This window comes from Colius striatus, chromosome Z (genome assembly GCF_028858725.1).
Source record: "Colius striatus isolate bColStr4 chromosome Z, bColStr4.1.hap1, whole genome shotgun sequence".
NCBI lineage: Eukaryota > Metazoa > Chordata > Aves > Coliiformes > Coliidae > Colius > Colius striatus.
Window position 1 is genome coordinate 12,725,700 of NC_084790.1, and position 24,248 is coordinate 12,749,947.

General features: G+C 35.6%; 1 protein-coding gene across 1 annotated transcript in view; it reads left to right on the forward strand.

Moving 5' to 3' along the window:
• Positions 1-24,248, forward strand: part of EDIL3 (EGF like repeats and discoidin domains 3) — a 257,156-nt gene that overhangs the window by 142,795 nt on the left and 90,113 nt on the right. The window contains exon 4 of the mRNA XM_062018152.1: positions 12,034-12,147. Coding sequence (XP_061874136.1) covers positions 12,034-12,147 — 114 coding nt within the window. The remainder of the gene's footprint in view (positions 1-12,033; positions 12,148-24,248) is intronic.

Consider the following 24,248-nt stretch of genomic DNA (forward strand, 5'->3'; position numbering starts at 1 on the left):
TCTGGAAAATGCATAGACTTGTCCAGGTCTTATATGATATGATCATCAAGTAAAGGTGATACTGCCTGGGCCATCTGACATAAATACTAGTTCCAGTTCCAAGGGATGTTTTTAGTGCAGGACATTTATGTTTCTGTGAGTTATGAGGAACAACCAGGGTATAAGTCTCCTCAGATAACAGACTTGTCAGTCAGGTGGAGACAGAAGCCTGTATTCCTCAGTCATTAGTGATGTGAGGAAACTATTTCATATAGGTTTTGTGTCTTTTATCGGGAGGGAATTCTGGTCTTCTTTTTGACCTTTGCAGAGGAGACAAGGAAATTATTATAGTCCAAAAGATAATATAATTGATCTGTGACAAATACACTTACTCATTAAACCCTTATCAATTATATGCATGGCATATACATACTATATGCATGAGTTACAAAATAGTTTAGGTTGGAAGAGTCCTCTGGAGATACCTCACCCAGCCCCCATCCTCAAGCAGCATCAACCAGATCAGATTGCCCAGGACCATATCCAATCATTATGTAAATATTTTCCCAGAGGAAAACTCAATCTCTTTCCAATGTTTGGTCAAAATGGAGAGTGGTCACACTGTGAGAAAACGTATACAAATGGATTTTCCTGTATTTTCAGTAGAGCCCATTGCCTCTGCTCCAGCCAATAGACACCACTAAGGAGAGTCTCTATCTTCATTCATTCCCATCAGATACTTAGACATGTGAATAAGGTTCCTCAGAGCCTTCCCTTCTGCAGACTGAACAATCTCAGCTCTCTCAATATCTTCTTGTAGGTTAGAGGCTCCAGCCCCTTACTTATCATGGCCTTGCACTAGGCTCACTCCAAAAAGTCCATGTCTTTTTTTATAGTGGAAATTTATCTGAGCCAGAAGTGTGCCATCATAGCCAAGAAGGCAAATGGCATTCTGGGATACATTAAGAAGATTTTGACCAGCAAGTCAAGAGAAGTTCTCCTCCCCATCTACTCTGCCCTTGTGAGGCCACATCTGCAATACTTGATTTTGGGCTCCCCAGCTCAAGAGAGACGGGGAAATTCTAGAGAGAATCCAGTGGAGAGCTACCAAAATGATCTCCCTCAGAAATGCATGCCAAGTACTTTGCATCACCATCTTGTCTGTTTTTTTCTGATGGGTAATGATTTCCAGGATGACCTACTTCATAATTTTCCAGGAGACTGAGGTGAGATTGACCAATTTCTAACTCCATAGGTCTTTCCTCTTGGTCTTATGTTTGTGTAGATAAGCTATAAGCAAATTCATAATCCTTACAGGGCTGAGGATCTACCTGTGGTTGTAATGAACATAGTGATTAGCTATGATGAATAAGAGACATTTCGTTGATCATCTATTAAGCCATCCATTCATTTTTTAACCCACTGTTACTTTTGAGTGATTTATAAATGTGCTCTTAATCTCTGTCCATGTATGTTACATGTACTAAAATGTGGTACTCCACAGCTGCAAGATGAGAAGAGCGATTAGAGAACTGTGCCACAAGATCTAACCCTTTCTCCTGTTTACAGTGTTAGGTTATTTTTGTGATTAAATAAAATGGTAAAACATGCATACTTTTATGAGTATGAATTTGAAAGGTGTAAGCAAAGAGTAGAAATTATCTTTACATAGCACATTTATGTGCACTTGTGCAACATAAGTGCACTGAAGTCCCATAGATAACTTTTTATGAGAGCTTAAATGAGATGTATATAGATTAGACATAAACGAATACACGTCACCCATTGTTTATGAAATGTGGACATATGAACAAATACAACCATCTGGTTTAGTCATTTTAGATCATCTGTCATTATACCCTCCAGGACTTGTTGATCTAATAACATTTTTCAGAACTTATGCCATAACTGTAGTCATGTGAAAAAAATATATCCCTGTGCTCACTCTATTCTGAAATGTGTATACAACTGCATTTTGAAAGAATACAATTATTTCAGGATATGTGAGGGGAAATATGCTAATTCACTGATCTGCACTCAAACTTGTTCTGAAAATAAATGGACTTATTGCCTGCCATGAGCCGATCTACAATATTTTAACAAATAATCCAGTTAAAGGTAATAAACTAATACTGAATAAATTAAATTTACACATGAAGTTGAGATTTTTTTGGGGGGCATTTCTTGTAAAGAAAAAATTATTCACAGGTTTATTCACTTTTTAATAAGGTGTTTTTCTCAACTAGAGTTAAAATGATTTGTCAAATGCTTTTTATATAAATAGCCAATTATTTTAATAAGGTTCATTGGAAATGATAGGAATTGTTGGCCTGAAGACATGCTTCTATGGTGTAAAATTAAATGGTAAGTTATTTAATGAGACAAAGGTTTTAATGTCAATATACATTAAAAGTAATTAAAAATGAAAAAGCTGCTTCAATCTATATAAAAATTTTCAAAGTACCAACTATTCTAAAACTAATAGGAAAGTTCCTGGGAATGCTATTCAAAAATTCTATTAAATTTAAATTACCTTAGATGAAAAGCCATTAAATGTGCATTTAAACAGGTAAACAGAAAATCGGGAAATACTGCATAGTCCAGTCTTGGAAGTATGACTCCACAGAGAAAACTATAATAACTTTTTAGTACCTATAACTCAAAGATAAAAATTTTGCAAGACAGGCAATAGGCACCTATGTGGATTCCAATGTCATTGTATGGTCAGAGCTTTAGTCAGTTTTCTCATTACGTGATGGGAGTTCTCAAAACAGAAATAGGAATTAATAAGTAACATCAAAAATGTATGAAAATAAAACCAGAAATACCGCTGTTAATGTAACTAGATGTATAGGTGCTGCAGCAAGGATTCTTATAGAGCACTCCCTTGTTCAGAATCTGCTCAAAATCCTTTTAAGTGAAGTGAGACCTTCATACTCTCTGTAAAAGTTCCTATTAGATTTTAATGAAATTGTTTCTGTGATCTCACCAGTCTTTTACATGGTTTATAGTAGTTTCTAAGGAAAACAATTGAAAGTAACCCTTGGAGTGTAAAAATACAGAAATAATTAATATTAGCTCTCTTGCTGGAAAACCAGCACACTATAAAATATGCATAGCATGTAAACCACTTAATGTGTATATTAGAGGGATACATAAATGATAGAGGTTGCCCCTGCAGGTTCTTAACAATTCTCAAATTGACTAATATTTTTTTTTCCTGGCTTTAATTCAAAGTGTGAAAAATATTTTACCATGTCTTTTTCTTGATAATTTTTTAATCAGTATTTTTCTAATAGTTCTACAGTTAATATTACCATTCTGAAAACTATGGATATAGTTACTATTGTATAGAAATGTATTCATAAGTGGCTTGAAAACTTTAATTTGGATTTTTTTTTTTAAGTGAGGATTGCATGGGGGAAAATGCTATAGTTAATGTTTTAAAATATTATTTATAGATAGATGCTACAACTGATTCAGTGGTACTGTAACAGCAATACTTGGAACTAAGATGTAAATTATAAGTGGAAAAGATGATAAATGAACTGACAAGTAAAGAAATAAGTCATAATAAAAAATACTGTCTTCCAAAATGTAAAGATTTTACTTGCCACATTAAATTTAAAAACATGTCATTTTAAAAAACTTCAAAATCTTTAGTTAGTTTCAATTTTGCAGAGCCTGGATTTCTTCAGGAATCAGTGGGGATAGAATCACAGCTATGAATTCCAATTTTTCTTTAAATTATATAAAATTATTTCAGAAACCACTCTGATGTTGGTTCCAACTTAAGGGAAAAGATCAATGTTTACAGGTAGCATGAACATTTTTTTTCCTGTCTTTTTTTTTTTTTGGATGATAGCTTTTTAAGGAGATATAATGAAACAAAGTGTAAATTAGTTTAAAGAAGCCTGAGAAGACATAAAACTGCTTTGAAAGACGAGCATATAATATTAGAAAGGATGCTTAAGACACAGTTTCTGACAGAACTCTAGGTGAGAGCAACAGAACCTTTCTCAGAACTCTTTTTATTAAATGTGTAGCCATTAATGTATATTGCTGATTACAAACGTATCTCATTCACGCATTGTTAAGCCAAAAGTTCTGACATATATCTGGGTATTATTTTTATTTCCTTCTTTTTATTTCCTTTTATTTCTTTTCTTTAGAATGCCTCTTTTTGGTTCAGAACACAGCTCTAGTAACTCTCTTACCTAACTTACTCTTTTCTTCATAAAGTAATACAATCTGAACAATCTGAAATATTTGTACTGAATGGTTCAGGAAAAAGTCTTATAGGCTGCTCATTGATGGATTGTTCTGAAGGACATATACTGCAGTTTGTTGTACCAAATGCATGCAGGAGAAAGAAAACATCATATAGAATAGTAGGGGTAATATAGCATTTAGCCTCTAAATATGGGGAACAGGAGATGTACTTTTTTGTCTCAAGTATATAGCTGATTTCTGCTCTTTTTGGAGACAGATAATAAGGATATCTGAACAGCAAATCACTTGAATATGATATTATAGTTGAAATTTCCTGCAGGTTATTTGTTATGGCATTTTGAGAGCCTTCTGTGGTCAGGAAACTAGCTTTGAAAAAACAATCAAAGCACTGAATTTTAACAGATATCTGTCCTGTGTTGAATATGCATTGAATACATCCAGTTTATATTTAATACTATATATTTAAATTCCCAAATTTCATGATAATATTCTCCAGTTCATTTTAAATGTTTCATGCCAGGGTTGTACCAGTAATGTTTTAGTGCTTCCTTTTGTATAATGCCGATTAAATCAAGGAACAGTTATAGCTGCAGTTACGGCTTATTTTTTGTTTACATTAATTACAGACACAATCTTCTTTGTAAACAGGTTACAAACTTTCTTTAACCTATAATTACAATAATAAATGGAATTACTTATGTCTTCTATATATTTTAAGCAAAAATTGAAGATTATATACATGTGCTTATTTAGGAAACTCTTACCATTTAGGATTGTTTTAGTAAAGCAAAGGAATACGGGAAAGTCATTTTAAGGATTTTTTTTTTTTTTAATTATTAAAAGTCTCCTGCTCTTAAAGGAAATATGTGTTCTTCTACACGTGATTGCTGTAGTCCTTCTAATTTTATTCTTTAACTGAGTAGCTTGCTGTTAAGATAACAATATTGTATTCTATTGATTCTCTTGAGTCAGATTCTTTACCAAATAACGCTGGTATGATTCTTTTGTTTTTCCATTGGAGCTTTGCCATTAATTGTCTTCTAAAAGAATATAGTGCTTGAGCAAATTGGTACAAATCTGTAATACCAAAAGAGTATATAATATGGCTTTCAGAGTATGTGTTGGGAAATGAAAAGTACAAATATCTGAAAGCTCATGTTTAAACAATAAAAGGATATTACAAAGTTCTAGGAACCAGGCTATACAGTTTGGGTGGTCTTACTGATATAATAGTTACATAATTAAATCTTTCAAGATCAATATACAATAAAGAAAAAGATACAGAGAAGATATCAGATACCATAAAGCAACTACAAGAAAATCCTAGACTAAGGTCCAGCTAAAAACTAATTGCATCGTACTATATGTTTCTCGACTTTATACCTTACTAGTTTCCCAATATAACATTGTTAGTTGTCAACAACTTTTATTTTGAAATGGTACTGAGTAGAGAAGATTCTAAGTTTTCAATTTTAAAAACGTTTAAAAAAAAATGGGTCTTTATAGGAGCCGGTTATGATACAGAGTTTCCAAACCACTTGATTTTCTATTTCCATTTGTGTTCTATATATTAAATTGGCTTTATTGAGGAAAAAAGATATTTTCAATATTAGTAATACATAACTAGATTATGTCTAATCAATGCTCCTAATAAAGGACAACTTGAGTTCCAGTGAACCTTTGTGTGTGGGCCATTCTATCAAGATAAAAGACTGATTGAAAACATGACTAAAGAATTCAGATGGGCAGACCAAATGTGATCAGCTAGCCAAGACAGGTGAAAAATTAAAGGATAAGGAAAGAATGTGCTTGGCAGCAGGATGGAACTTCAGGAAGTCCATACTGCAAAAGGTAGTCCTGGATCAGAAACAAGGGTTCAGGTGTGAGGAACCGGGAATATGGGCTATGTAAACAAGAAACAAGCAGGGGACAGGAACAAGATACTGGTATGCATTTGCAGCCAAAACACCATCTGCTTAGACAAAAGCAACTGATGGAGTTTATCTGTCTGTGTATCACAAAAAGCCAGGTTTACTCCAAGTAGCTTGCTGAAGAACTCAAATTACTGGAAGTACTAATTTTTTTTAATTATGAAACTTACATAATTAATATACATATTTCATATGAGGTAATTTTTCAAGAAAACAGACGGGACTCTATTTAAGAGGTGAAGCCCAAAATAAGGATTACATGTTCATATTTATATTTACAATTACAGTACTAGTTTTATTCATATTTTATTAAATACTTAGAGGATTAAAAAAACATACATACAATCCAACAAAGAGTAAACCCAAAAAAGTCTACTTCATGATGATTCTCTAAATCACTCTGTAATATAGGAAACTTCTCTCCTGTCCTGTTTCTGACAGCATGTTTCGGTTCCAGAGTGCACGATGACTGTGCTTCAAACAGAAACACACTTAATAGCTTTGTAGTTACGGTTTGATCTTAAGAGGTAGGAAACGTAAATCTAATTGGAAATGTAAATTTAATCATCTTCAGCATAAAAAGAAACCTTGGCATAGCCTTTACTTTCTAATCAACAGCCTTAGTCCTTCACATTATTACTCAAGGAACAATCTTGTTTTCAGAAAATGGTCAGTGTTTCCTTATTCCTGCACCACTAGCATTTTAAGTAGAAAAATCCTGTGGAACTGTGCTTGGCAAGGATTGTGGTTTGGGGAGTTCTTTTGGCTGTTTGATTTTATTAATTTTTATTTAGATTTTTTTTTTTTTAAATTAAGTTGGACAATGTTTAGAAATATAGGCTTTCCTATGCTGTCATGTCAACCTCTTCAAGAGTATATTTCACTCAGTATTGAACAGTCTTACTGGGTCCCTCTGTGAGGACCTCTGACTTCTCTGGCAGTACACAACTATCTGTGTTTTAGTTACTGGAGTGCATATGATTACTGTCTGAACCACACTTGAAAGTCTTACCTGATGTAAAACCCAAGCTTACCTGAAAAATCATGAGCAACCTGCAGTGGTTTTATTTTGTGATAGTTAATTTACATTACAAGCATATCCTTCTCATGTGGATAGGTCGATTGCATAGTCAGTGAAGAATTAGTGTCTGACAACAAGGGCTTTTCCTTAAGAGCCTTTCTTTTTAGGGGCAACTTACTCCAAAAACTCTGGCATTTTAAAATTTCTATTCAAATTTACTTCCAATCATGACATTATAACAAAGGAATATATATATATATATTTCAGAGGAAACACATCATCTGGTGTAGATTTTAGCATCATAATTGGCACATGTAGGAAATTTGACAAAATCTGACCACAATTTGCATGAACCACTTTCTACATCTGCACATTCAGTCAAATGAAATGATGAACAGTAAATTAAATAATTCTGCAGAACTTATCTGCCATTTGTTAACATGTTTATTATCTTTAAGATGGAGTGACAGAACAACTTGATGGGCATCTTGCACCCAACCAAGACTAAACCACCACAAGTCTCCTTCTCTGGAAGTTTTCAAACCCATCCGGAAAATTTTAATTGAAGTGAATCTGCTTTAAGCAGTTGTTTATTATCTTTCCAACTAAATGTCTGTTCTGGTATCAGACATGGTACTACAATGAGGTAGCCTTTCCTCAGTCATCAAAGATGACATATTTGAATTGACAAAACTAAAAGTTCTCAAATTACTGGAAAAAAAATCACTGTAGGATCCAAGTAAGAAAGATAATAATAAGAAAAACTTCCATCTTTCTGAGCTGATTGTATCTAATTGCTCCATAGGGACAGAGTATGAGGATTGCTTTAAAAGTATCTTATACTTAAGGTTCTGTCTTTCTTTCTACATCATCACATAGACAATATGAAATATGCTGGAAAGCTCTGCATTTTTTCCTACATACTTCAATAGGAATGGCAGATTAGAAAAAAAAATCATTATGTTGAGAAGACGTCTTTACACAGAGAAGCTTTTAAGAAGATGAATTACTACCTTTATTTCACCAAGCAAGAGATAGTTCGTATGTTCACTTAATGTTTTTTAGTTCACAATGACCTTGGTATTTTTTTCCCACAAATGCATTAGCCTGTATTAAAATGATGAATGACCTGATGAAAATGTAAGGTTAATGGACTTTGCTTAAAAAGGCAAATAGGGAGATGAAGAATCTTGTTAAATTTTATAAATACATATAAAGAATTTAATTTAAATTTGAGCAGGTCTGTTCTTTGGTCATTTTTCTTGGCAGATTTTATTTCTTGCACACTAAGATGTTACTCCTCTTATTCCTCCCTAATAGACAGAAATTCAGCTAATTCTGTGAATTTTTAATAGTCTAATATGTGATATCTTTATAGGCAACAAATAATGAAACATAGAGAATTTAAAGGAATATAAAAGATCAGTAACCATCATAAATTTTAGTATAAAAATCTGATCTTTTTCTGGTTGAAAGAACTGACTGTAGCCTCCACACTTATGTGAAGGTCTGTAACTGCATTTGTCTTCACAGCAAGGTAAGGATTATTACAGAATGGCTGAGGGTAAATGGGACTTTTGGAGGTCATCTGATCCATGCTCTCCTGCTCAAGCAGGGCCAGCCAGAGCTGGTTGTCCAGGACTATGTGAAAATGAGTTTCCAGTATCTTGAAGGATGGAAACTCCACAGATGCCCTGAGCAACCTGTGTCACTTCTCTCATCACCGTGAAGCTTCAGAAGCTACTTCAGAGACAGCTTCAGCTGTTTCCTGCTTCAGAAGCAGGAAATAACAGAATGGTCAGGGTTGGGAGGGATGTCTAGAGATCATCCAGTTCAAACCCTTGCTAAAGCAGATTCACCTCAATCAAATTGTCCAGTTGGGTTTGAACCTCCAGAGAAGGAGACTTGTGGCAGTTTAGCCTTAGTTGGGTGCAAGATGCCTATCAAGTTGTTCTGTCACTCTCCTTCTAAATTGAAGAGAGAAATACAACAAGAGGTTCATAAGTTGAGGTAAGGATAGGGATATCACTCAGCAATTAGCATTAGTTGCAAAATAGACTCAACTTAGGGAGAAATTGTTTGATTTATTAATAAACAATCAAAACAAACAGGGAGATGAGAGATAAAACCGAATAGTAAAACATCTTCCCCCACCTCTCACTCTTCCTGGCACTCTCCTTCCTTCTCCCGAAAAGCAGACCAGGGGATGGGGGATGGGAGTTGTGGTCAGTTCATCACAGATGGACTTTGATGCTGCTTCTTCTCAGGGAGAGGCTTTCTCACACCACTGCAATAATGTGAGGTCCTTGCCATAGAAGATAGTGCTCCACAAATTGCCCCAGCGTGGGTCCTTCCTATGAGCTACAGTTCTTGAACTGCTCCAACATTGGTGTTTGCTACAGGGGCAGCTCTTCACAGCCTGCCACAGCGTGGGTCATCCATGGGGACAACAGTCCTTCAGGTACTGACTGCTCCAGCCTAAGTCCCTCACAAGATCACAAGTCCTGACAGCAAACCTGCTCTGGTGTGGGCCCCTCTCTCCCCATGGGCTCCCAGGTCCTGCCAGGAACTTGTTCCACGGTGAGCTTTCCAAAGAGTCCCAGCCTCCTTCAGGTATCCACCTGCTCTGGTGTGGGCTCCTGCACGGGCTGTGATTGGGTCTCCATTGGTGCAGGGGCACAGCTGCCTCACCATGGTCCTTACCACAGGTCACAGGGGAGTCTTTCTTTCAGGGCTTGAGCACCTCCTTCCCCTCTTTCTCTACTGACCTTGGTGTCTGTGGAGATATTGTTTTCACATTCTCATTCCCGGTGGCTGCTGCAGTTTAGCAACTGTATCACAACTTCTTCCCGTTCTCAAATATGTTATTTACAGAGGCATTACCTCTGTCACTAATTGGCCAGGCCTGAGTCAGCAGTGGGTCCGTTTCAGAATTGACTGGCATTGGCCCTGTCAACTACAGAGGAAGCTTCTGGCAGCAATTTTTTAAAGAAGTCACCCCTGAAGCCCCCCACTGCCAGAACCTCACCCAGACAAAACCACTACCAGACTTGACAGCCTCTCAGAGCAGCCTGTGCCAGGGCTACCTCACCTGAACGGAAAAGGTTTTTGTCATTTTCCACTGGAACGTCCTGTGTTCCAGCTTGTGCCACTTGCCCTTTGTCCTGTCTAGAGGACATAAAAAAAGAAGATCCCATCCTCTTAACACCTACCCTTTAGATATTTATAAGTGTTGACAAGGTCCCTTCTCCATCTTCTCTTTACCAAGGTAACCAGTCCCAGGTCCTGCAGCCTTTCCTCGTATGAGAGGTGTTTCAGTCCCCTGATCATCTGCTGGACTGTCTCCGGAAGAGCTCTATGATTCTTCAACTGGGAAGCTCAAAACTGGGCGGAATTTTCATTCATATGTTAATGAGTTTCCTTCTTTTCTTTACACCAAACAATGCCAATGGTCCCTTCCAATCCAAACCATTCTTTGCCTTCCAGTGCTGAGCAGAGGAAAAGATCACCTCCCTCAGCCTTCTGGCAGTGCCCTGCCTAATGCAGCCAGGAAGCTGTTGGCCACCTTTACCGTAAGGGTGCATTGCTGTCCTATGGTCAACTTCTCGTAGTCCAGGACTCACAGGCCCTTTGCTGCTAAGTTGCTTTCCTGTGCAAGACTTATTGCATCAAGTTTAGACATTTATGTAGCATCTTTAGTTTGTATATGCCATCATAAACTAGGTTTGCATTTTGAGGATAGAAGCAGATTTGACACAACGAGGAAAAGTATTACATCAATTCATAGAGCATTTCACTCACCAATGAATACAACTAGTTCACCTCTTAACTGTCTTCTCATTTGAGTTTATTTCTATTTTTTGCTAATGTGCTCTGACTGCAACTGTATCCAAATAAATATGCAGTTAACCAAAGTAGAAATAAAATTGTACAACCTAAAGTCTTCTTTTCTGTTTGCTGTTTATAGTGTCTAATACAACAGGACTTCAACTCTTAATTTAGCTACCATCTCTTAAATATTTACCTGTATGCATTTGATGTATATAATTCATACAACTTTTCTACTCCATTCAAAATAAACATAAATGCAGAGACAGAGAATTTTAGTTATGAGATATCATTACCCTTCATCTGCCTATTTATGGTGACTGCAAGTTACTATATTGCATTTGAGGAAAAGAATCTACTATTATACCTTAAGGTTAATACACTGAAAAACTCGGAGGACTGTTATTCTTGCAGCATTTGATAAAGTGTACTGGGAAAGGAGAACTCAAATGAAATTAACGACCTTTTCTGTACTTAATACAATTTGCAAGCTTCCAGATCAAGTTATTAGTTTTAATTTACCCACTAACTCATACACAGCAAGGAAATTTTTTTAGACATTTAAACAACCTTGTCAATAAGATGTTTAATGGACTGAGATGAACTGAGAGACTTTCTTAGCTGGCATCTGTTGATAAAGAAGTAGTTACTTTTCTTGAAGTTACAAGAATTACTAATGAATACTCTGTTAGAACTAATTGAATTTATTTAAGACCAAATTGGAACTTGTGACTTTAATGTCCTCTGGAAGTTACAATGGAAAACCCAGAACAAAACCTTAAATTCCATTTGTCATGCAACATGGTAATGCTTCAGTAGGTATATGAAGCTAGCTAAATTTATATGAGATTGCTTTGTTTTTTCCCTAAGGCATGCCTTGTTTTATCACATCCTTTGCTGAGTATCTTTACTGGGCAAAAGAATATATTTTCTAATGTCAGTTATATAAATGCATTGAGTTTTAGCGCTTTAAAACATGTCTTTATTGCTTTTAGAATTTTTCCTTGCTAATCATGATGTTATCTTATGTGCTTCCTATAGATATAAATGAATGTGAAGCCGAACCCTGCAGGAATGGTGGAATCTGTACAGATCTCGTTGCTAACTATTCCTGTGAATGTCCAGGTGAATTTATGGGAAGAAACTGCCAACAGAGTAAGTATTGCATAGTTTTGATATCTACTTTTATAAATAAATAAATACTTTCTTTTGCAGAAACAACTATAATATGCTATAGAAATATTTTTCTGGTCTACCAATACATAATGCTCAAAATAGCCATCTTATTCTCTTTGAAATGAAGGAAATTTAAGAGACTGAATCTGTCATGCATTCAAGTAAAGCATCTGATATCATGGAAACATGCGAAGTTGTTATCTAAGAGTCAAACCAAGAAGGAGTAAACAAAATAAAAAAAAAAAATCAAAACTAATTCAGGCTATAGATTCATCTCTGCCTTCAATTGTAATTATTACCAGATATCAAAAAGCATAAGAACAGGCCAAAAGTGCATGTTACTTTTTCTGACATCTCCCTAACCTCTGAAAATTAAACCGTTGGTTTACAGAGAAGTCATTAGTGGAGTTTTTCCAGGACACGTCCTGGGAACAGTCTCACATGTTTTTACCAGTAACATTGACTATTAATGCACTGTAAAGATCTTAAAAGTGTTACTACAGAAGATTTCATCATGTATGAAAAACTAGGTAATCTTAAAGATCAAAACAACAAAAATAAAATCAAGTGCCATGTGATGAAATGCAATATACTTTAATAGTTAATAACAAGTGTTAGAGGCTCATGGATTTGAAGTCCTGAAGAGAAAAAAGCTCATAGTTTTTTACTGAGCAGAGAGTAATATCATGGTATTATGGAAGAAGCTAATATAGTCTCAAGATCTGTCAAACCTAGTACCTTAAGGAGAAAAGGGCATTTGTGTATTAGCATTTGTAACATTAGCTATAATATTTAAAATATCTGAAATACTGGAACCATCCATATTCAAAAAAGGGGATTTTTAGTTCAAGCAAGATTTATGTGAAGCGAGGAAAAAATGTAATGTTGCAAGCTGAATACTAAAAAAATGAAAACATAACAAATTTGATTCTTCTTTTTTGTGTTCACTTTGTGAATGCATGAGGAAGAAGAGAGCAAAAAACAACATGGACCAATAACCACAAATGACAAGCTGGGACTTTCTTGAAGTAGCCTCAGGGAATTCTCAGGTTTTTATGTGCAACAGGGAAATGATTTGACACGTCCAACCTAACATGCATATAAATATAGAGATGAATCAAGGATTAAGATTTGCTTTGAGAAATTTTGCATGCCTACAAGGTTACTTGTAAGAATTTTTAAAAATTAACATCTATTAAAGTATCCTGTAAAAGATGTTGCAGAATCACTAAACACATTTCCTCATAAGATGCTGCTAAGTTACTATTTGGAGTTCTACCAGGAATCTTATCCATCTTTCTAAGGTCTACTCCTTGTGGGTTTTTTGACTGCATCATGATCAGATTATAGATAACATAAAACCTGTTTTACTAGAAATTAGGTAGTCAGAGCTATTAGTTGAAGTGAGCATTGCATTTTCTGGATCATCTGTTATTTCTTGTTTATTTTTCTTGTTACAGATGTATATGTGATTATTTATAAAAATAAACTTTTTATGTAAAATTGTATGTATTATACATGTTAGATTAGATTTTGGGGGGGGGGGGGGGTGTTTATATATATATATTTCTATTTTGAAAAGCACAGAACAGAAAGTATATCTTTACAAAAAATAGAAATTTCCTGTACACTGAAGTAGTGAAAAAATTCTGCTAATGTCAGTAAACCATTACTGAACTGCAAAATATGCAACTGCAGTCTGTCTTTCTGTGTCAGTCTTGGTGAATTCACACTGGTAGTCCACTCACCTACTCAAGTGATCTTTCTGGAAATATTTCTGTAGGTAAATGCTGACAGTGGTGACCCAGGACTCTATTAACTAGCCCACAGGGAAAAGCACTTTAGTTATTTGAAAGCATAACTCTTTTGAGTGTTATGGAATTTTTATAATAAGACTTTATACAAAAATCAAATGGCTTTAGTGTAGAGATCAAGGACAGTGAGTTTTAAAATGTGTTTTGTGGTTGTGTATAGGCTGAGAGAGTTGAGGTTTTTCAGTCTAGAGAAGAGAAGGCTCCAGGAAGACCTTATAGCAACCCTTGGGTACTTAAAAGTGAGCGTACAGGAAAGGTTGAGGGGATCCTTGATCTGAGAAAGTAGTGATAGGATGAGATATAACTGTTTTAAACTAAAAAAGAGTAGGTTTAGATTGTAAGTTCTTCTCTGTGAAGATAGAGAGGCACTGGGACAAATTGCCCAGAGAAGCTATGGATGTCCTGTGAAGGCCAGGTTGGATGGGGCTTGGAGCAACTGGATCTGATGGGATGTGTCCATGCCTATGGCCAGGTGGTTGAATGAGACGATCTTTAAGGTCCCTTCAAACCCAAACCATTCTGTGGTGGTGTAAATATGAGGGCTTGGCAATGCAGCTTTAAGAGTGCAGTGGTAAAACGCTTCTCTTCCAAGCTTCCTCTGAATGGGACCCACATATGAAGTTACCACCAATCTGGTGTCTGCAGAGTAGTAATCATAGGAGAAGTGTGAAATTAGATGTGCTTTGACGATTTTAAAAGTACTATATATCTTAAATCAGTAATTAGAAAATGTAGATATTTGAATACTTATGTTATACCACTATTTATACTCTTTCAGCTAAGCATATGAAGAGTTATCATTAAATAAGAGGTAATTATGGATAGGAAAAATATTTGTATTGACTGTAATCTTTGAACTACCCCTTCAGTAAGTCAACACGTTTTTCTAGTACTGTGGCACAGTTCTCAAACTTTTATCATTCAACTTTTGAGCTAGCTTTAGCACAACTAACATCAAAATAGTAACTTTTTAGGTCACCAAGGTGATTCTCCACTATACTAGTTCTTATAGCTGAGTTTGTAAATATGCTTTTTTTTTTTTGTAATGAGAAGTTTAGTTATGTCATCACACCTAATTATGTAATTACAAATAGTAATTGCACTTTCTAATTACACCATTAGAGTTTTATGCATATTTACAGTAATCGTATAATTAAACACTGTTATGATAATTATGTAAATTACTGATTGCTGTGTCAGAACTACCTCACAAAGCTCAAAGATTACTAATCCACATCACAGAATATGTGAAATATCCTAGATCAAGAATCAAAAATGCAAAAGTGACATAATACAGTCTGTTTTCCTCTCGTTGCAGGCTTGTTCTCTAGGATGCATTTTCTAATAGTATATCTAGTTTGATATATCCTAAATACAAATGCATTGTAATAATGCCTCATCATATTACTCATCAGCTTGTAGCTTGTCAGACTGTTTTTCCTAGTGCGCCAACTGAATTTTATCTCTTTTTTTCAAGTCCACTGTTTAATTCCAACATAATTTTTTTCCTCCTAGCTAATCTTCTGTTTAATTCCCTTTCATTTTATCTCACGTGTAGCACTTTCCAACTGTGAGACAACTTTTGTATTAAACTTAGGTCCAGTGAGCCTTGTGGAACATCCACCCAAAATTTTAACTAATCCCAAGAGCCTCTCCTAATAAGTAGCGTACCTGAAGTGAAAAGGAAGGGCTTGTCTGGTGCTGGCACTAAAATGCTTAATGAGCTTGGAACCATATTTGGACCACCTTGACTATCTCCCAAGTCTCCTTCTGTCATGGATGAGGTTTGGAGTGGCTTTCTAAGGACTAAGTCATGAAGTAAAGTTCTCAGAAGACATGAAGGTGATCTCCTGGCTAGATGAGGTGCTTCACATCTAAAAAAAGCTTCTGCTGCTTTGTAGCCTTTCTCTCTTTTGTTTACATGTCATTCTCATTTTGAACTACTGGCTGACGTCTCTTTTCTCTGGACAGATTTGAATTCAGTCGTCTTTCATCCTTATTAGCTACAGCTATCTTTAGCCATTCAGGCATAAATGGTACTTAAACCAGCTGCTTCTCATTGCTGGAAAGCACAGGAGGAGTCAAAGTAATGCATAGTGCAAGAGCACTGATGGCTTCAAAACATATCCAATTGCACTGAGTACGGTTATCAACCTGTTAAGAGATACTTCACTGAGCATCTGGTATTTAGTAAATTTGTCTGCAGATGTTTAGTGAACACAGAGTGGAAAGAGAGCACCTTTTCCCATCCTCTGAAAACAAAAGCTAAACTATATAAATTCTGTATCACTTTCCAGATTTCTTAAGGCCTCAGCATTTCCTTGATGCAGCTGCATCTCCTTCTGTTCTTGCACTCTCCGAACCTATTTCTTGTTTCAAGCCATCAATTATGATTACCTCCATTACAGCATCCCTTATTCTTGGAGTCTCTATAAATAAGTACTACTTCCAATACAGATTCTCCTGGGATGGAAATCTACTTTCTGGATCACAAATTTCTCTTGCAGGTAACAGGGAGCCACTTTCATCAGTGTCAGACTGTTTGCATTATTCAGTACAAATCTGTATTGTAAAATTCTCCCATGAGCAACATGGATTGTGAACTGCAATAATTTTTTAGGAGATCCACAGGTAATTATTGATCACTTTTTTATCTAGCAGATGGTACTATATATGTTACAAATTCACTGTACTTTGCTGATTGTCAGGAGTTGCTCCCATTAAAGCATATGGCAAATTTTCTTGTGCTTTTCATTGAAGATATAGATCAATTAGTCACTATAAATATTTTTTACATATTCAATGGCCCCTTCACCTACTTTTCACTGTATTCAACATGCCCATATGTAAGGAGACTGTGTTTAAAGCAAGTCCACCAATTTAGTTTGTCTAGGATGTCAGAAATCCTACTAAACAGTGTACTTTCACATTCTTTTCATTTGTTTCCTGTGCTTTATGTTACAGTACACTAATGTGTTTGTACTGCACTTGACCATCTTCTGACTTGTTCCTTCTTTCAGTGTCATTTTTATTTAAAAATTATCTAAAGATCTGACAGATCTGGGCATAAAGAGACTTTCCATACTTCTGCTTACATGCATCATTATACTCCCAGGCTAGATAGTGTCATGTAAAGTGTTTCAGTGTGCTGTGATTTTAGAATTTTCTTTCTTTCAAAATACTTCCCAGGAATACAGGACACCTGTAACTTGCATGATTCTTAGCACAGGAAAAATAACTAATATCCCAGCATTTTTTGAAGAGACTAGGTTCTTTCTTTTGATGTCTTCTGTATTTCACTTTTAAGTATGTTTTCAAAGTAGTGTCCTCACTTGCTGAGGCTTTTTGGCTTCATTTTCCTTTGAACTCCACAGCTTGATGTTCAATCTTCAGTGAGTCTTGGGTATCTTTGTCATCCCCACCTCCAGCATAAAGCGTGCACCAGCCAAATAAAAAAAAATATGAAACAGCTAAAATCCTTGTGTTCAGGGGAAAGCTTTAGTTCTGGCTAAAATTTATCTTTCAAGAAGTCTATGTTTTCAAAATATGAATTGTAATCAGAATTCAACCCTTTTTTTTAATATAATAAACCTGGTAACATCCTTCTGGTGAATTGAGATCATGGGAATGTCATGTTAAATAACTGTTAGGTACTGGACTGTTCTTGAATGGTGAACATGATCGCATTACAGCTATACCACATTTCCAGATTACTTGCTGGGGAACCTAGGTTTTAAGGCATGCTTTTTTTTTTTTTTTAGGCTTTTCCACTTGGCAGTATGTTGTGGCTTAAAGCTTGTAGTGAGTGAACTGTGAAACACTTTAGCTGAAAGTAATCAACATAAATCGAGTTCTAGAAATCATTTATTACTGTTAAAATCTCTTTGAATGAGATTTAAGGGAACCTAACTTTCCCTGAAGCTCAAAATATCAAAATATTTTACTAATATTTGTGAATAATCCAATGTTGAGTTTGTTTTTAACCATATTCATGATAATTTTGAATATCTGACAGTTGTATGATCTGAAATAATGGTGTTACGTAAAATGTAATTAATTTCTGCAAAGCAAAACTGGCCAAACATTTTTTGTTCTTGACATTGCTCTGTAGTTGAAGATGTCAGTGATTTATGGTGATATTTGTCAACTGTTTATGTTTAATCAGTTAATTCAGACTTTAACTTTTATTACGAAAATAAATAAACTATAGAAAGAATTGTAGTTTCTAGAAACAGAGACTCAGGGAATTATTCCACAATAGAAGATGCACATCCATTGGTATAAAAATAGTTTACTTTTTTTTGTGGAAGTTTCTGTTCCATTTTCATTCATCTTGGCAGTGCATGCTGCAAATTCTGGAAAGGCACCTATGACCTTAAACTGAATCTAGACAGATTTCTTGTTGCAATATATTAAATAGCTAATTGTCTTCAGTTTCCAGAAATTTCCAAACAGATTTTCTATTTTTGTCAGGGAACTAGGATAAAAAAAGCTGCTACCCCTGTTTTTCATTGCATCATGCTGTAAAACTAACGATTCCTTGAAAACTGACATAAACGAGCCCTGCTGCTGACCAAAGGAACCTTGTTTCAGATACTCTTTGCTACTTTTGATGATTTTGTGTCTGCTCATTCTGGGCAGCCGTTTTACCCATTTACCTTGTTGTACTGGCAAAAATTTACCCAGAAAATTTAAAAGATAGTTAGTGAAACAGATCAATGCTTTGATCTGGTGAACTTTATGACCACACAAATACCAGGCTGGTACAAAAGAATGACAGGGGACAGAGCCCGTCAAATATCTTCACTTTTAAAAGCTAAAATTCTCAGCTAATTTGGCAAGGGTACAATGAACCCTTTAAATTCAGTAAATATATACATTCTCATTTGTCTTTATTTAGATAAGTTCACAAGTTGCATGGAAAAATTAAGGGGATTTTATAGGTATGTGTGTATGTGTAAGTATTTGTATACACAAATATTATCTAGTCACATTTTTTAGTGTATTCATGTTAGTTAACTTACTGCTCATATGATATCCTTGCCGGTTTAGGCAATAATTTGCAGTTAATCTCCAATGAAAGAAGAAATAGAAAGTTCTAAAATAAACATATCAATTTAATGTACCTAAAATAAATATATCAATTGAATATAAAATTAATGATAATACTTTATTTATGACCTCACTGGAAAAATCTTAGAACAGAAACATGATAGAAACACAATTTGAAGTGCAAGAGGGAAAAGTTTTGCATTTTAAATGTGACTTTAACTGATGTAATTCAGTTCAGTCTAGGTAATTTGTCACTTTTTTAAACCTGCTATAGGAATAAACCCAGAAATTATTTAAGAAGCTAAATAAATGCTGAAGGACCGGCTAAATGTATTGGTAGTAAGGGTGGTGCTTTATATAATTTTTTAACTATTTCAGCTGGTCATGAACCACAACTTGGGAATATTGTCTGGCTAGCCCTTCTGTGTAGTGTATTGGTATAAAAGTGCAAAGAGGCAGGAAATGTAATAGAAATGACAGAACATATTGATGACATTAAAATGTTCGCCTGGGCATTTCAGTGACCCACTCAGAAATATTAATCAAACTTGTTACATTTCTAGTATCGAGTCTTCAAATGACAAAGCAAACTCTGGCCCTTAACACTGCAGACTTTTTTTGTGCAGGCATCCCATATAAGATGCAAATGTGTGCAAAATTAAACTCGACAAATCACAATTGTAGTTCTTCCTTTCAACATAATGGGAAAATGAGACTGAACTCTCAATGTCTGATGTTGAAACAAAGTCTTCAACCCTATGCCATTGGGTATATTTTCATCTTGTTGCAGTTGCACTGTACAGCAATGTCTCCCTTTGAAAATTCATTACTCAATACTTTGATTAGGCAGTAGAGGATACAGTCTTTACTCAGGCAAATAGCAGAAACTCATTTTTAAATATTCAGACAAGCCTTTAAAGGCCCAACAGTCATATTTTACACATTTAATTGTCTCCTTGCTACATGAGTCATCTAATTCAATAATGGCTTTTGGGTTATGTCAATAATATGAATTCAAATATCAATATGATATTCAGATATCTACAACTTGACTTTGCAACATCTCATTTTAACTTGAACCATATTCATTCCATATTTTCTTACTTAAAGCTACTAACCACCTTTTCTCAGGCGTTGTGTCGTTCTTGTCTCATGATGTCTCTCAATTACTCTCAGTAAAGAGGCAGGAACATTGCACTAGAGTCAGAGATTCCTTGACTTACCTTTCTTCCACCTGTTCTCTTTACTGAGGGAGGAGTATGACCCTACTTTTCCAGTAACATCACAGACATTCAAAAAAGTAGAGGAGAAAAAAAATCTTGTCTTATAAATATAATCCAGTGTTTCTGTGTTGGAGGAACTGTTAAGTGCCATTTTTATATGTGGCAAAGCCTATGACAATGCATGTTTCGGCATTTCTAAGCCTTAGAACAACAATTACAGCACACTATTATTCTTGGTGTAGTCTCTATAGCTCTTAAGTTCTTTGCCTGGTCAATAATGAACATTCTTTTTTTATGTCCTCAGAGACATGAAAAATAATTTGCAGGTAAGGAATTGATGCTATAAAAGAAATAAAAAACAGACTACAGCTAGGAGAAGCAAGCTGAAAACAAATCAGCAGTTATTATGACCAAAAAAAGCCCTTAAAAGTATGGAAAAAACACCTTCAATAAAAACAGTATTAATTATAAATATACAAAAAGAACAATTTACAGCTGCAGCAGGCTCAACAAAGTTCCCAATAGGCAAGTCACAGGACCATTTTTTCTATTTCAGATACTGGTTCAATTGGAAAATACCTAATTTCAAGGCACAGTATTTGTAAGGTGTAAACCATTTATTTCAAAATAGAGTAATTATGGAGGGTGGCTTGCCATCAGAGTCAGCCTGGTTTAGTCTGCTGCTCCTCTTGGATGGGCACAGGAATGAGCAATGGGAGGACATTCATCTTTAGAACCATACAGACTGCTCATAATGAAACTGCCTTGAGTTTTGCAGTAGATAACAAACCAGGCACAGAATTACAGAATTCTACAGAATTACAGGCAAATATGGCATAAGCTTTGCAAAAGTTGCAGGTTTGAGACATGGTTCACATTTTTGAGATTCATTTGTACTTGTAATTCAAGCCAAGCTCTTGAGGATGAAAACCCATGTGAAGTAAGAGGAAAATGAAAAGAAACATGAATACTTGAGCCCTAAATGAACTAAGATCTCCAAGCTTGGCACAGCTCCCACCTGCAGTTTTTGGAAGGAGAGGGAAATGTTATATGTTCAGTGATAAACTTCCCACTGAGGCAGGATTCACAACTCCTGCTGCTCTGGACAGACGGAGACTCCAACAAAACTCCTGTTCCAGGCATCGGTGCAGTGAAGTGTAAGATTCATATGAAGGAATGAGCAATGCTAGCAGGTTACATCTATTTTAGTCCCTGACCACCACCATACTCATTTATTGCATTCCATTAGATGATCTAAGGACTTACAAGAATTTGGAATATCTACACTGCCTTATTGTTGGTTATGTTAAAAGGAGAACCACCATGTTGTTCATCACAACTCAGTCGGCTTTCTAGGCTCCATAGGATTTTGCATGGGAATGGCAGTCAACCATTGCCTGTTAAATCAGAGGCAAATGTTATGCCTCCTTGGCTGCAGGCCATCCACCTGAGACCTGCCCCATGCCAATGCACCGCTGCAGCTTGGGGGATCAGCAGGTGATTATAACGTTGGAGGCCTCCACTGAAATCAGTTTCAGTATATAATCTGTTGTTATTCTAATGATATCATTTCTGTTTTATGTTCCTGTTGCTGAATCATAATTTTGTAACTGTTTCTATTTTCATGCAATTCACTTGTACCTATCTGTGTAAGTCTTGTGAAGCATTACATCTACTGTATGCAAATACGATTCTTACCTTTTCTTTCTAAAAAGTGTCCTTTCTGTTCTGGATAACAGTAAAACATCCATTCAGGAAGCTGAATATGGATTTTACTCTGATTACTGAAGCCTATTGTTTTTCTTACCTCCAGGTCCTTCCACATTTCTTTTCACAACACCTTTGACTTTTCCAGTTTTAACTTTTGAGTTTTGTTCATTATTAGGCATAGGAAGATTTTTCCCTGATAAAAAGTGTCAGGTTTAATTCATCTTCAAGAATTAAATCCCTTTCTCAAAGTTCATGATAGAAGCTGTTCAGCAACTACTCTTCTCTGCCAAAGATGATGGTGGGTATTCCACTGAGCTCTCTGCAGGCAAGATGGGGCACAAGTTACATGAATAACATAAAGAATTCTTAGCTAAATTTCACTACCATTGTATTGGTAATTTCTTAAGAACATAAAAAACTCATGATATTGGGTCAGACAGTTCAACAGGCTGGTTGATTTGTCATCATGTGTTTGACTGTGACTACAGTAAACATCATTTAAGGAAAGAATGCAGGCTTTAGCAGTTTCTGTAATTTTATCCTCTCTTACCGCCACGACATCTACAATTCCTGTAAGAATATTAGAGGGTACAACCCTGGTCAGTCTCTATGGTATCATCTATGAGTGTATCATCCCTGAATTTCTCTAATTCCTTTTTGAACCTGTTCATCCTGTATCTGCTTCCAGAAGATCACTACTCACTATGCAAAGAAGTACTTTGTTTTACATGTGTTAAGCTAATTAATTAATTTCCTGTGAATTTCAGTAAGTGCTCCCTATTTTTAGTATTATAGATGTGATGAACACTACAGTATTCATCTAATCTATGTTTATGTAAAGTTCAGTTGTATGCCTTCTTGGCCTTTTCCTCCGCAGCTTGAAAAAATCCTGAGTTTTTATTCTTTTTTCCTAGGTTGTTGTTTTGGGGTTTTTTTTCTTTAATCATTTAAACTGCCCTTCTCTATACTTTCTTTATTTCTGCATCAGAGAACTGGTGATGATGACACTGACGTCTCTATTCACAGATGTGATGGCCATTTCCAGGTTTGATACTGTTTAGGAACATTTTAGGGATTTTTTTTTCCATAGGTGCAATATCTTCCATTTGTGAACACTGTCACTCGTCTGTCACCCTTTTGAACACTCATTCAGCTTTCTGGAGCTGCTCATCATCAGAGTGGCATTTGATCAAGAGAACTTAGGAGCATCAAACTGGACAGTTTCCCCATTTTTTATTTTCCCCAGGTCACCGATGAGTAAAACTGACCCTAATAATGATCCTTGGGAGATCCCACTGCTGACATTTCACTCTGAAAAGCCACTTCCTATTTTTAAATCAGATTCTGTCTATAGCAGAGCCTTTTTACAACTTCCCAGCAAAAGCCTTTTATGTGAAACCTTATCAAATTCCTTCTGAAAATCCAAGTGTGCTGTTTCCACTGCATTTCCTTTATCCCTACATGTATTGTCATCATTAAAGAATTCCATGAGGTAAGGTAGGACTGCCATATAGAGAAGTTATGTTGGCTCTTTTCCAACAAAATGGCTTTATCTAGGTTCTTAATGATCTCAATTATAGACTTGGTAGCTTACAAGATGCTGAAGTGGACTCATCTGCCTGTAGTTCCCACAGTGCACTACAGAGCTGTTTTTTTTTTTTTTCTAGAGAGTAGAGCACTGGTCTTTTGATGCAGCTCTGTAGTCCCTAAGTCCTACTTTTTCATCTAGGCACAATTCCTAAAAACACTATGTCATAAAATTACATTATCACTGGAAAAAGCATGTCATTATTAGGTGCCAAAACAACTCTGAAACCTCTTTGCTTCCATTTTTTACATCCTCAGAGCTCAGAGCTGCCTAAGAACTGCCTACCTTCATTTTCAGTCCACGTCCTCAGTACAGAACTCGTAGAGCAAGTGAAGGCCAAAAGTGAATTTGATAACCTTACAATAAAAGTATGAAGAGAGCATTTAGGTAATGGAAGCACATGATAGTCACTTAGCAGTAATGTCAGTGGTGAGAAGTAGAATGTAACATCCAATTTGTGTTTTATTAGTTGTGATGGCCATTGCTTACAGAGATTAACTGTGTTGACCAATATGATAACAGAATAATGCACTGCTGTTGGCTGAGATGCTACATCAGCATAAAAAGCATTTAATTTCTTTGGATATATCAGCAAATAAGTAGCAATTCTTCCCATTACTGTCTGAAGAACTGTTTTCTGCTGCATGGAACATAACTAATCATTTTCTTGTCACCTCCTAGAGCCTTGAAGCT